Source organism: Anabrus simplex, chromosome 1 (assembly GCF_040414725.1).
Source record: "Anabrus simplex isolate iqAnaSimp1 chromosome 1, ASM4041472v1, whole genome shotgun sequence".
Classification (NCBI taxonomy): Eukaryota; Metazoa; Arthropoda; class Insecta; order Orthoptera; family Tettigoniidae; genus Anabrus; species Anabrus simplex.
The window spans coordinates 994693366-994709107 of NC_090265.1; the positions used below are offsets into that span (position 1 = coordinate 994693366).

Sequence of the window (15742 nt, forward strand, 5' to 3'; positions counted from 1 at the left end):
TAGGCCTACTTCTTTTTAGAACTTCAAGGTGAATTAGTGGAATAGTTTGCATGTGACAAAGTTCATTAACCTAAATCATGCTCTCGTCTGTTAAACTCAGTGAAATCGTCCATAATTTTATTTAATGCGTGAATCAAGGCAAGTAAAAATTCTTCAAATTACATGTCATATACGGTAGTTGGTGGATTTACGGTATTTGAGCTTTAGTCATCTGTTGTTATACTTTGAATGTTATCATCTTTGTTCCTTTTATTTTTGTTTATTGACCTATTTTATATGGCATGGCTCAGGCTAAGTAGTGATTACCCAAAAGCAGTATAAATATTACCATGTACTCATTCTGCTTTTGTTGCATAGTTTGAAAATTCTGCCTGTAAAAGAATATTAGTTTAAATTATCATACATTGTAATGAAGGGGTAATTTTTCTTTCTTTTTGTTTCAGATGTCAAGCGAGCAGTTGAACTCTTGGAAAAACTTCAAAAGAGTTTGTATATTTTATGCTTTATATTTAAACTTTTTTGCTTGCAACTCATATATATTTTTCTTTTTTCTCTATCTTTGTTATTTTTCCTCTCCTTTTAGAGATCATGATTTCAGTGTACAAAATATTTCTTTTGATTCTTTCAGTGTTGAACATTTTCAGCTAAATAATTGTTTTAGAAACTTATGCTCTGAACAGTCCTAAGATTGTTTGGCAGCAGTTTTCCATGTTGTGCGACTTTTAGCCAGTCTTTTCAGCCTTGTGAAGATCTGGCAGCCTAAGTCTTCCAAACTCTTATTGATGTACTCCCTCCTGGGTCTGCCTCTAGTGTTAGTTCCTTCCGCAGAGCCTTCCAGTATTGTGTGTAACAGTCTGTTATGTCTTAAAATATGTGTATCTTTTCCTTATTTTATTGCTTTCCACAAGCCTGGTACCTACTTCGCTCTCTGCATGACTTAGATGTTTGTCGCTGTTAATTCCTGAAATTTTGAGCATCCTTTGATAACCATAATTAAATTGCTTCAGTCCTTCTCTTTTTGTACCCTCCAGTGGTCTGTGCCTCACTCCCATATAGTATTATACTCTAAAAAAAAAAGAATGTCCTGGCTGTTTTCATATCAACCTGTTGATATTTCTTGAGGTGAAGAATCCTTTCTTTATGTTGAAGGCTGACAGTTTAGTGTTTATCGTGCTTATCACATCTCTCTTTTGCTATACCATAAAATATCTTACTATCAAGGTAGTCAAATTCTTTGACATCATTCAGAACCTATCATTTCAAAATTATATCACCCTTTGTCCCATTCCTACTTGCAACAGGGATCTTGGTTTTTGCCTTATTAAGTTGCAGGATGGCTATTTCGTCCATCATTGATGTTAGCTTCTCTTCACTTTCTTCCAGGACTGTGATGTCATCTGCAAATTGTAGCATGCGCACTGTTCCTCCTTTTACCTTCACCCCTCTGATTTTTCTCAACTTTGCTGAATTCGTCTACTGAACAGGATAGGTGAGAGTGAACGCCCCTGACTTACTCCTTGGTTAATTTTCACATCTCACTACTGCTTTCTTTTCTTTGTACAGGTTCCATATCAATTTCCTGTCCTTATACTTTACTCCTACTGCCTTTAGCATACTAAGCAACAGGCACCTCTACACTTTATCGAAGGCCTTTTCTAGTTCTACCAAAGCAATGTCTTTTTTGTATTTGCTTCTCCAATATTAATTGAAGAGACATAATTGCTTCTTGGGTAGCTCTTCATTTCCTGAACTCGAGTAAGTATCTTCTTCACTGTTCCTTCAATTCTTCCTAGAAGAATGCCTCCTAAAATCTTGGAGGCACATGGGACAAGGCTGATGATTCGGTAACGTGTAACAAAAACATTTTTATGACATCTCAAATGCATGATTCACTTCAACTGACGTGCTACAGAAGAATGATGCCACAGCCCACACAGTGCTACATGTTTGCTATCATAGCAACTTCTCATAGTTTTGTAGATATTCATAATAGTTTGTGAATTTTGTTTCAGTCATCAGATGTTTATTTTCTTGCTAGTGGTGAACTAATGCCAACATTGAAACCTAGGTAAGCCGGGAGCGTTTTGCCAACCTTGACGCTAATAAAAATTCACACCCTAATTTCTTGCCTCCAGATTTTGATAAAAATATGCGGGGATTATTCGCGTATATAGCCTACAGTAGTTCTTTGGCCTGTTTTACTTTTCTGTATTATCTTGTTCCTTATTTTCCTATATTCCATTCTATCTTCTTCTTTCTCACTGCTTTTTTCGGCTCCTTTTCTCATTCATATCAGTAATTTGATCTATCATCCAGTCTTTCCTGTTTTGCTGTCTGTTTTTTTCAACTGTTTACTGATCAGGATTTAGTAGATTGGTGTTTATATGTTTATATTTTCCCATTTCATTTCTATATCTCCTAGTTGTTGTGACATAATTCTTTCCTTGAACTTTTCTATAAATGTCTTTTGTACATTGAATTTAAGTTTTACTATGACACATATTCCCCTTCCATTTTTCTTTTCAGTTGTTTTAACTGTAGCTGTTGCTCTCCAATAACCATATTGTGTTCACTGCCAATATCTGGGCTTGCGTAAGCTCTGAAGGCTTTCATTTGGTTTTTTGAATCTACTTTTAACTTGCAAGCGTGGGGAAGTGAGTCATCCCAAAGTAATTGACGAACGGAGTAGTAGAATTTTGATGCAGCTTGTATTCTATTGCCTATTTCGTGGTTTATGGTATTGTCAGAAGAAATGAAGCTCCCTAAGTATTTGAAGTTATTGATAATGTCTACTTCTTCACTTTGCACTCGCAGGTGGACTGTTTCAGGATTTCAGCTCATTACTAAACCGACTGTTTTAGTTCGGTTGATGATCATTCCCATTCTTGTAAATTCTTCTTGCCAATATCTAGTTTAGCTTGAACTTCTGCTTCTGTCTCATCCCATAGCATAACATCATGAACACATACAAGTGCATTTGTTGTCTGATTCTTCATTTTCACTGCTTTTATAACCTCATCCATTCATAGTAATGAAGAGAAGTGTTGATAGGCAAGTTCGTTGTGGACTCTGCTCTTAGTTTCAAAACAGTTTGACCTGCCTCCTTGAATTTGCACACTGCTCTTTTTCTCTCGATATAGTTGTTTTACTTGAACTATAATCTCATCTGGTACTTCTTTACATCTCAGACATTCCCATATGTGCTTATGTGGTACATGATCATATGCTTTCACAATATCCAACTACAGTTGAACCTGCTTTATACGTAACTCTGTTCAGCGTAATTCGTATTTGTACGAAATTTCCTTTTGGTCCTGGCAAATGTAATTTAAAAGCATGTTAATTCTTATTTATACGTAATCCGTTTATACGTAATTTGCTGTTATACGTATCAAGTATCAGTGAAATATAACTGAGTTTTGCGTAATTCTAATGAGCACATGCTATCTTAAAAGAAACTACTGTATTTACGAAGTTTCCTCTTTGTGGGTATAGATGGAAGTTGAGAGGTCAGGTTTCGGTGCTGAAACAGAACACAGAGTTTCGCCGAGTGACATTGTTGATCCTTACTTACTGGCCAACCGAGCGAGTCCCTTTCGCTATCTCGCTCCTCCTCTACCTTTATTGTTTTTGACCTTCACAATGCCGCCAAAGATTAAGATACATTACAAGCAAAGTGGGCGGTTTCGGTGTGGAAACAAAAGAAAATACAGTAAATTTGTTTGAATATGAGAATTTCTTTCGTGGGAACAACGGAGAACTAAAATGTCCATGATGCCGGTATCTGGTGTTTACTGTTGAACAGTAGTTTTGTCATTCAGTTCCTTTTGATTAGCCAAGGAGAACAAAAAAAGAAAAAGTAATAGCCTAGATGAAAAAGTAAAATTTATGTGAGAAGTGGACGCTAATCCACACAAAACAAGAATTTAAATTGCTTCAGACTTAGGGATTGCTTATACCACGCTATGTACAGTTATCGGGAGAAGAAACGCTATTTTGGACGAGTTCTTAATAGTGGGTTCAAAATCAGCAAAGCGCAGCCGTCAGCAAGAAGGAAGGTACGTAGATTTGGAGAAAGCAATTTTCACATGGTTCCAGCAAAAGCGGGCTGCAGCTCTACCAGTTAGTGGCAACATGCTGAAGGCAAAGGCGATAGATTTAGCTAAAATGATGAGTATCACTGCTGATTTCAAAGCTTCATCAGGATGGTTGCAAGGATTTAAAGATCATCATGGAATCACAGGGAGAACAATTTGCGGTGACTCAAAAGCTGCAGACGACGTCCGGTGCAACACTGGAAAGAAGAGGTTCTGCGATTATCAGCCTCCAAACATTTACAGTTGTGATGAGACCGGCCTATTCTACAATCTCCTTCCTAATAAAACATTAGCTGAAAAAGGTGACTCATGCCGTGGAGGGAAGAATAGTAAAATTCGTGTAACAGTACTTTTCGCCACCAATGCAGATGGATCTGACAAACTTCGTCCACTTGTGATAGGAAAATCAAAGAATCCAAGGTGTTTTAAGGGTGATAAAACAAAACCTACGGAATATGAATCCAACAGAAATTCTTGGATGACTATGCTTCTAATGGAACAGTGGTTGAAAAAACTGGACATTAAAATGAAAAAGAAATAGAAGAAGATCCTTCTTATGGGTAGATGTGCAGCACACCTACCTCAAATCGTTCTGGAGAATGTCCAAGTGGAATTTTTCTCTCCTAACTGTACCAGTGTTCTACAACCGCTTGATTTGGGCATCATTGCAAATTTCAAAGTGCATTATAGAAAAATTCTGGTTCAACATTTAATAACACTAAGTGATGCAGGAAATTAACCTCTCTCCATTAATTTGCTACAAGCCATGGACTTTATTTCGGCTGCCTGGAAGCAGGTGTCATCCTCCACAATCAGCAACTGTTTCCGCAAAGCTGGTGTCTTACTAGAGCAGGCTGCCTCTAATGATGATTGTGGGGACGAAGTTTTGTCTGGCAATGAGCTAACGCAACCGAAGGGTGTAGATTTCGATATTTTTGTGTATTTCGATGATAATCTGGCTGTATGTGGAGAACTACCAGATGAAGAGAGTATTGCTGATGTATGCCAACAACGCGGTGGTGATAGACCAGCTACAAGCTATAGCGACAGTGATGGAGGTGGAGATAACGACTTGAATCTTGAAACACCCTGAACTGAGTGAATTGATGTTTGTAGGCGTTACATCAGTGCAAAAAGTTGTAGTGAAAATGCTTTGAATTCATTACTAAGTTTGCAAAAGGAAGTTTATACTCTTAATGCAAGAAAAGTGAAACAAGCCAAACTATCTGATTTCTTTAAGGCTGGACCAAGTTCAAAATAATATTTTCTGCCTTAATGTAATTATTATTTGCAAGGATTTACACCTCTAGGTCTATTCCATTGGTTTTTCAGTAAATATGTATTGTGTGAGTCTGATTTCTAAGTAATTCTGAGTTACAAGTAGTTTTTTCTCTTCCTCTTGATATATGTATAACTCAGGTTCAACTGTATATCCATTCTATTCTTATCCCAGTATTTTTCAAAGAACATTCTTTACGAAAAAATGAAGTCTAGCATTGATCTGTTTGCTCTAAATCCATGTTGTTCTTCCTCAAGTTTAGGTTCAACAAATTTTCTAATTTTTCTCTCCAGGATGGTCTCATATATTTTTAACCCATGAGATAGAAAGGTTACGCCTCTATAGTTGTTACACTTCTTTCAGTCACCTTTTTTAAGTAGTGGAATAATCACTCCTTGCCTCCAGTACCTGGGGATTTCATTTTCTTCCCAAATTTTATTTAATACTAGCAAATGTACCTGTGCTTCGCTACGGTATTCTACATTGTATAAAGCTATTGAAGTAAATACTGTACGTGCAGTAAATAAGATTGTTTTAAAATTGCACGTCTCTTAGCGTTATCTGAGATATAGCGTGGGGAGGTCCCCCATACGTTGTTACCAATGTAAAGTGTGGGTTGCGGAGTTGTGATGATAATGGCAGGCTCACTTGCCTACTGCTATTCACAATTGAGTTGGAAAGTTTACATTATAATTGCAGGCCCCATTGCCAACTGCTCGGTCGCAATCGATTTGGGGAGTTTTCGTTACAATGGCAGGCCCCCTTTCCTACTTCCAGACAGATTACAGTTGAGGAGTTTTTATTATAATGGCAGGCAACTTCTCTACTACCAGTCAAAATTGAGTTGTGCAGTTATCATTATAAAGACAGGCCCTTTTTCTTTCTGCCAGCCAGCTTACTGCCAGTCAGACAGAGTTGGTGAGTTTCCGTTAAAATAGCAGGCCACTATGCCTAATGCTAGTCACATTTTAGATGGGTACATTAGTTTATAATGGCGGGCACCCTAGCCTACAGCCAAACACAATCGGGTAGGGGAGTTTTGAACAAAATTGCATGCTTCCTTGTCTTCTGCAAGTTAAATCGAGAAGTGAATTATTCATTACAATGGTAGGCCCTCCTTACTAATGCCAGTTACACAGGAGTTGGAGAAGGACCCCATTCCTACTGCCAGTCAAAGTCGGTGTGGGGAGTACTGATTACAGTGGCAGAAACACCCTTTCTCGATCGCTACAAATCGACATCAGTGAATATATATAGATCGACTTACGAAAGTGTATGCATGTTTACAACATTGCAGACCTTCGTTTACAGATTAACTGCTGCTAAACGGTACATCATATTGACAAAGGATTGTACCATAAGACGCAGTATTTAGTGGCCTAAATGGCTGGTCCTATGATATTTTCTCGCATCTCATCTATTCATGGGTCAGATTGAGTTAGAAACGTTGAATAAGGTGAAATTTGTGTAAGATTATCGTACATTGCATTACTTTTCGGATAATTATGTGACAGCATTTGGCTCACATATGGGTACTGGGTGGGCCAATGTTCGTGTAGATTTTGATGATTCTGTCTTTCCTGTAAGTGATTGAAAGTATGAATTATGCATGTAAAAATTCCAAATTTACTTAAAATTGAGAAATAGAGATGTATCTAATGAGTAAGGGTACGGATACGACAAAAAGTCATAAAACCAAGGTTGAAGATCACTCCAAATTGAACGGAGATTGTGCCATTCCTTATGTGATAGGACTTCTTGTTTATCCCACGAAATACCATCTTTAAAATTGCCTCCATATTTCAATATTCTTCAGGGATAAAAAGTGAAAAATTTAAACATCTTGGAAGTTTTCTGTCTGTTACAGGCTAAAACGTGTAATTTTGCCAATTTTCTTGCTCGTCTGACAGATTATGCTGCAATCTGGAAACTTGGAAACTCACATAGCATTTGTTGATTTTAAGAAAGCCTTTGACCTAGTTAATAGGAACAGACTTCTTAATATCTTAGCAGAAGATAATGTCCCACAACAGTTAATAGATAACATATACAACATGTACAGTAACAACCTTATTGCAATAAAGTTAGGTAATCATCAGACTGAATGGAAACCGATCAGCAGAGGTGTGAGATGTTGCATTGGTAGCATCATCAGAAGATGATCTTCAGTGGTCAGTATTTAATCTCCAGAAAGTCTCTTCAAAATTCGACATGATCATTTCACCACAAAAGAGCAAAATAATGGCCTTTAAGGGGAAGGACCCTATCCCAAGTAAAATCTGTTTAGATAATAAAATTTTGGAAAGAGTCAACAAATTCAGTTATCTGGGATACAATTTATCTTACCAAGGGGAAATTGATATCTCTGCAAAAATAACCAAATTTACCAGAACAACAGGAATCATAAATCATATCATGAAGCCATCTCTTGTCCAAAAACACACTCGCTTACGTCTTTATAACACTTTAGCCAGACTAACGCTTTGCTACGGCAGTGAGGCATGGACAATAAGAACTCAAGACATTTCCAGAATTACAGCACGTGAAATTACATTCATGCGCAGAACAGCAGGCTGTACGAAATGGGATCGTATAAGAAATGAAGATGTGCTTAAGGGACTGAATGTGAAATCAGTAATCAATTACATCTATGATTACCAAGAAAACTGGAAACGTCATGTTCAAAGGATGGAATCTGGAAGACTATCAAAGGAGATCCTACGCTATAAACCAAGAGGACAGAGATCTATAGGACGTCCAATGAAGCGATGGAAAGAAAATGCAAGACCGTAACAGGCCACATGGCCCAGTACTTGGAAGGATGATGATGATGATTATGACATAACCTCTCCTGCCCAAAGGCCAACCTCACCTTCCCGAGATGAAAAATCCTGTTCTCAGCCCTGTTGACAGAGTCACGGCGGTATAACCATTACATCCATTATGGAGGAAATGCTGTGATTTCAGCTAGTCCATTAGCTGAGAGGTGGCAGCCCCACCAATGGTCTTACTTCCTTCAGGCTAGCAACCCGTCGGAAGGACATTTGATTGCTTTCAAGTCTTGCAAAATGTAAAATGCAAGACAGTAACGGGTCACATGGCCCAATACTTGGAAAGAAGATGATGAGATAAGGAATCTGCTCCACGTACAACACCTTTTGGGCTATGTCCACTGGACTTAACTTGCAAAACAGACCGTTCATGATATCTCATTTATTAATCCTCCTGTTGAAAAATGCACATGAGAAAAAAAGTTTTAGAAATGGATTTCCATTAAGGATTGTAGATTTCCATTAATTTCGGATGTGCATATTTTGAGGGAGTACAAAATCATGATTTCGGTTTTGGATAAACCCCCAGTAAATTTAGGTATTCAGAAATAATATTGGCCCTAAAACCTACTAAAGGACAGGTGGATTCTTAATATCAAGTTTGGTAGAAATATATTCAGTAGTTTTTAAGTTATAAGAACTCACATCATCAAACAGACAAACAGACACCAAAGCTAAGAAATATACAGATGGTCATTATTACACTTGAAATGGATAACTGGGGATATATCTTGTAACGGATAACTGTACGAAAATTACGCCAAAATAGTCATTGTACAGACACACAGTCGTTGCGATTATGTTTATACAGATGTCAGATAAACATGGGCACGTTTGTAAGTGCAAACCTTTATTTCGAGATTTACTACTCGTAAACAGTAGATCATACCAACAAACTGTTTGCACCCTCATACGTCACTTTGTCGCTCTACATGTTTGGTCCTAAAACATTTTCTCGTATCTCCCATATTTATGGGTTTGATTGAGTTACGATATTTGAATGGGGTGAAATTTGGTACATTTTAACATTATTTCACATACCTATCTGGAAGCCAGAATTGTGAAATTTGGTTCGCACATAGCCATTGGTCGTGTCAATGTGTATGCCATATTCGATGACTCTGTCTTTCCTATAAGTGTGTCAAACTAAGTAACATACATGTAAAAAGCACAAGATTTACGAACAATTAAAATATACAGCCAAGTCTACCCTACAAGGGAGGGAGAGAGACGACAAAATGTCACAGGACCAAAGTTATAGATCACTCCAAATTGAACAGAGATTGTGCCATCCATTTTGTGATGGAACTTACCGTTTAGCTGCAAAATACCCTAAAACGAAGGTTTGCACCGTCATTAAATTGCCTCCATATTTCTATATTCTTCGGCATAAGAAGTGAAAAATTTAAAGATCTTGGAAGTTTTCCGTAGGTTACCGGCTAAAACGTATAATTTTGCTTAATTTCAATTTTCCAGCTCGTGTGGCAGATTGTGAGGCAATCTTGATTTTGGGTGAGGGGGGTTAAAATTTAGGACTTTCAGGAAACTATAGCTAAAAATATGCAGATGTCATTATTACCCCTTAAACGAAAAGCTGTACAAAAATTTTGCCAAAATAGTCAATGCACAGACACATGGTCGTTACGATTTTATTTATATAGATAGATTAGGAATCTGCTCCACGTATAACACCTTTTGGGCTATGACCGCTGGACTTAGCCTGAGAAATCGACCGTTCATGATATCTCCCTTATTAATCCTCCTGTTGAAAAAAATGCACATGAGAAAAAAATTAGAATTGGATTTCCATCAAGTTTGGTCGATTTCTAGTCAGGTTGGTCTTGTACTTTATATATTGTGGGAGAGTAAACTCACCATTTCGGTTCCCTATAAAGCCCCAGTCCGTTCCGGAAATTTGAAATGTTATTGGCCTTAAAACCTACCCTTGGACAGGTGCATACCAAATATAAAGTTTGGTTCAAATATCTTCAGTAATTTTCAAGTTGTAAGAAATTTGCTTTACACGCACCCACTCTTACGTTAAGTCCGGTGCGACTTGTACCCAAAAATGGTCTGTTAATGATATCTCCCTTATTAATCCTCATATCGAAATGATGCACATGAGAAAAAAGGTTTAGAAATTAATTTCCATTAAGGCAGGTAGATTTCCATTAAGTTTGGTTGTGTATATTTTGAGGGAGTGCAAAATCACGGTTTCTGTTTTGTATAAACCCCCAGTCAATTCAGGGATTCAAAAACAATATTTGCCCTAAAACTTACCAAAGGACAGGTGGATTCTAAATATGAAGTTGGTGGAAATATATCTATTAGTTTTCAAGTTATAGAAAGACAGACAAACAGACACCAAATAAACCTACCCTTGGACAGGTGGATTCTAAATATATAGTTTGGTTCAAATATCTTCAGTAGTTTTCAAGTTGTAAGAAATAGGCTTTACACGCACCCACTCATGCGTTAAGTGCGGTGGGACTTGTGTACCGAAAAACGGTCCATTAATGATATCTCCCTTAGTAATATGTTATTGACATGATGCACATGAAAAGGAAGGTTTAGAAATTAATTTTCATTAAGGACGGTAGATTTCCTTTTATTTATTATTATTATTATTATTTATTTAGCATATGACGTTTCATTTGACAATCGTTTGAAATGTATTTTACATATAAGTGTTATTAGAAAAATATAAACATATTTAAATACATGGATATAGAGTATTTACAGACTAACTAGGAGGTAAAAAAAACCACGCGCGCGCGCGCACACACACACGCGCGCGTACGTTCTGAGATTTCATCACAAGCTGATGTCAAGGCCTTCCAGCCAAATGAGTGCCGTAGGGGTTACTTGATGTAGCTCCTCCATAGGCCCAGTGAATGCTCAGAGAGGACATTCTTTCACAATGTGGCTGATGGTTTGCACTTCAGCACCACAGTTGCAGGAAGGAGACTCCAACCAGCCCCATTGGTGTAGTGTCGAAGCAGTTCTTCCAACACCACAGCGTATCCTGTTTAATCTAATCCAGATGGTGTGTGGGAGGTTGAACCCAGGAGGTTTTGCTGTTGGGTCATCAATGTTGATTAGACCATGTGGGTGTAATCTGGCCCATTCTTGCTTTCATGCTTCGTCAGGTCTAAAAGGTATGTCAGTTAGCTCCCTGGCCGTCTTCCAGGCAGGTTTCCGGGATTTCAGTCTTGCAACGGCGTTTTCTTCGGCATCCTGGTGGATGTGAAGTGAGCTGTTCATCATCACCTTAGTCCATAATCTAACAAAGAGCATTTTGTCGTCTGATGTGAGGAGGTTGAATGTGGCTCAGTACGGGTAACCACTGTACAGGAGTGGCGCAGCTGGACATCGACCAGACGAGTATGGGAACTATTCAGCCATACAGCAGAACAGTATTCAGCTGAAGAATATACTAGTGCTAAAACAGTTGTTCGCAGTGAATTCACATCTGCACCCCACGATGTTCCAGTTAGTCTACCCAGAAGGTTGTTACGACTTTTCAGTTTAGCTGCCAGTTTCTGAAGGTGATGACGGTAGGTTAGGGATCCATCTAAAGTTACACCGAGGCTTTTGGGGGTAGCATTACACCGCAGTGTGTGATTTCTGAACCTGATTGTCGGTTGGTAGTTTGCATTCATGTTACTGAGGTGAAATGTAGCTACTTCAGTCTTTAGAGGGCAAGGTGTCAATCGCCACTTTGTGAAATAACCGTTCATCTTCTCAAGGTCCTGGGATAGGATTTCTTCAGCTTCTCTGAAGTATGCTCTTTGTATGGTGAGGTTGATGTCATCTGCATAGATGAACTTGCGAGATGTGGTTATAAGTTGAAAAGAATTGAAGACAGCACTGAACCCTGTGGCAAACCCTTGTTGAGTTTGTGGAAACAACTGCTGACATGTTCTGTATGAACCTGGAAAAATCTATTTCCCAGCATATTTTTTATTAGAGTGAAGATTTTGAGACATGTTATTGCTCTGCTAAGTTTCAGGAGGAGGCCTTCGTTCCAGACTGTGTCATAGGCGGCGGTAAGATCGAGGAACACAGAGACACTTTTCTTCTTCCTCTCAAATCCATTTTCTATAAAGGAAGTCAGAGCAAGCAACTGATCGCTGCAGTCACGGCCATGACAAAAACCAGCTTGCTCAATCAGAATGAGGCATTGAATCGTAGGAGCTATCCTGTTAAGAATCAATCTTTCCAGAAGCTTGTAAGTTACGCTTAGTAGGGCTATCGGTCTGTAGCTTTGGGGTGATTTGGGATCCTTGCCTGGTTTCAAGGTAGCAATAATTTTAGTTTTCTTAAACAGCGGAGGCAGTCGGCCAGACTGCATAACAATAATAAAGAAAGAGGCAAGCCAGCGCTTGGTTGCAGGACCACAGTTCTTTAAAAGTTCTGGGAATATGCCATCAAGTCCGGCAGCTTTACCACTATGAAGGGAGTCGAGACCATTTTGTATCTCTTCTGAGGAAAATGGACTTGAATATTGGTCATTTGGTTGGATTTCTTGTTTTCTCTGCCTTAGTTCCGACTTAACTTGTTTTGTGAATTTCTTATTCTCCGGAGCCCGTGATACAGAGACCAGGTGGTTTGCTATGGTTTCTACATTTATGGAGGTCTGCATCCTCATTGGTGTGGAAGTTGGATCTAGTTTACGGATGAGTGACCACGCTTTTCTACTAGAGTGTGTGAAGTTGAGATCTTGTACTGCTGTTATCCACTTCTCTCTTCTAGCATTATCTAGAGATTTCAGAAGTTCAGTTGCTTTCTCCTGACTGTTTTCTTCTAATTATTCAGCAAACAAGCGACTTGTTTCCTCGTTCCAACCAGGTATGTAATCCTTCTGATAGCCACGAGGAGTGGTTCTTTTTGCAGCTGATTTTATTAGCCCAACAAACCTCCAGTAATTTTCTGGTGTTGGAGCTATCCACCTAATGTTGGCATCTGTGTGCAAAGCATATGACTTCCAGTCAGCTTTATGGAAGTTCCATCTAGGTATGGGTACAGACCTAATAACAGGGATCTGAGGACCAACTCTATAGATTATGGGTCTGTGTTGGCTCCGAGGAAAATTGTTCAGTACCTGTCTCTGTATTGAGGTAGTTGTCATAAGGTTATGGGAGGCAAAACAGAGATCTGGCGAATAGTCTTTTTCCCAACGACCAGAGTGGAAAGTTCCTTTGTCCTTTGCATCGTACACTAGCTTAAGATCGCTTTCATCCATCCATTCAAATAGCCTGTCTCCATTTTCATCGCACTCATCGTATCCCCACAGCGTGTGGTGGCTGTTGAAGTCTGGAGGTACCAACATTCTGGCCAGCTGACTAGCTTATAGATTTCCATTAAGTTTGGTGTGTATATTTTGAGGGAGTGCAAAATCACAGTTTCGGTTTTGTATAAACTCCCAGACAGTTCAGGGATTTAGAAACAATATTTGCTCTGAAACCTACCCAAGGACAGATGGATTCTAAATATGAAGTTTGGTGGAAATATATCCAGTAGTTTTCAAGTTATAGAAGACAAATTTGTCCAATTTGGACTTGTGTATAAGGTTTAGGGATGTAAATCTTCAGAAAGTTGCATCAAGGTATTGGAATAATGTATTTTCAGGTGGGGCAACTGCAGATCACTTGTTAGATGGGTTTATACAGGGTCTTTCCTTACCTTTAGGCAATATTTTGCGAGTCTCAATGGATGGGCTAAATGTTAACCTCAGTTTTATTAAGAAACTTGAAAATCATTTGCAAGTGCTAAACCCCGAGGCCAAATCTCTTCTTGATATAGACATATGCAGTTTGCATACACTGAATTGAGCCATGAAAACTGGGATCTCCAAAACTGACTGGGACCTTTTTAATTTTTTCAGATCTCTGTACAAAGATAGCCCTCCTCAGCATGCTAAATATACAGACATAACATCAAGCACCACATTTCCTTACAAAGTTCACTGCAATAGGATTGTTGGAAAATGGATGCTGTGTTGATCAATTATGATCACATTGACAAATCTGTAAAAAGAGTACACTGAAAAAAAACAAAAAAAAAACACCTTCAATACCTTAGAGAAGCTGTGAAGAATCCACTATTTAACACAAAATTAAGTGCTTTTAGAAGTATTTTGCAATATGTTGAACCTTCAGAAGATTTTGAAGTCCGTAACCTGTGGTGCCTCTGACTGATTTGTCTTCAAATTTGAAAACTGTTTTTAATATAGACCTAGACTGATTGCAGTTCATTATTTTCACCTGCATTAGAAACACAAGTTAATTGCTTTTGATCTCAAGAGTGCTTTAAATCCACATGAAAAAGTAATAGATTTCTGTGGTAAAATATTTTTTTTCATATTTGAATTACTCTATTAATAAGTTAGTAGTACTTTGTTCATTGGAAATTATAAGTTAAAGGTATATGTTAGTTCTACATGTTGCCTTTAAACAATTTGTTTATATATATAAAGTGCTCATCAATGTACAGGTAATTGTTTTTCCATAAATAATTGAAAAAAAGGAAGTGGAGAGAGAATTAGGCCAGCTGTGGGAAGGTTGAGGCTGGAATTTCCTTTTTTGTTCCTTATAAAACATGCTGTTCAGCAAATTAACTAGCCGCTCAGTTTTTGTAAGTCAGGGAAATTTTTCTTAGTAGGCCACGGAAAGTCAGGGAAACTTGAGAGAACATTTCTGTGGACACTATGGTAAATCATCTTCTAGTTTAACAGTCACAGATAAATATAAACATTTGTACGAGTTGGTGTTTACAAAATTTATGGAAGTTTGCACAAACAACTTGATAGTGGATGATATGAACTTACAAAAATTGGCCCATGAAGAAGCCAAATCACTTAATTTACCTTTGTCAGCAAGTGCAACATGGGTATGGAATTTCAAGCAACATTTTCACAAAGGATCATGAAAAATGTCGCAGTTTGTCAAACGAAAAGAAGAGGTAGAAGAAGATGAAACTACTAACAACATTCTGCATTCCTGGAGAGAAGAGACAATGTTGCTTATAGAGCAATATGGTGTTGACAGTGTGTATAATGCGCTTCAGTCTGACATCAGTAAAAAGAAAAAAAAAAATGCATTCCGGGATAACACTTGATAGCCATGGTAAAAGATAGTATGTGGTGTTACACAATCACAAAGCACACAAACACATTCATTCGCAATTATGGCAATTGTATCATGCATGGAGCATCTCCTTCCTTGTCTGTTTACCATGCTGCAGGAATCAAAGCCATCAAGTCAAGCTGTCCAGCAGTGTATGTTTAAAGCCCCCAATTTAATTGGGCAGTGGTCAAAATTTGGAAAAAATGACAAAAAACCTTTTCTGTATATTTTTGGAGTTGCCATTTTTACCTCACACTGGTCCATCAAACTATTTACTGTTGGATTCCTGGTTGCAATACAAAGACAATAATTTAATACATGAGGTAGTTTTATTAAATAACTATGAACCTTAAAAGTTAAAAGTGCTAATCATTCCAGCAAAATCAACTTCTGAATTACAACCGTTAG

At 38.1% G+C, this 15742-nt stretch overlaps 1 protein-coding gene across 1 annotated transcript in view; it reads left to right on the forward strand.

Moving 5' to 3' along the window:
- veli (L27 and PDZ_signaling domain-containing protein veli) overlaps positions 1–15742 on the forward strand; it is a 78292-nt gene that overhangs the window by 14072 nt on the left and 48478 nt on the right. The window contains exon 2 of the mRNA XM_067136901.2: positions 444–485. Coding sequence (XP_066993002.1) covers positions 444–485 — 42 coding nt within the window. The remainder of the gene's footprint in view (positions 1–443; positions 486–15742) is intronic.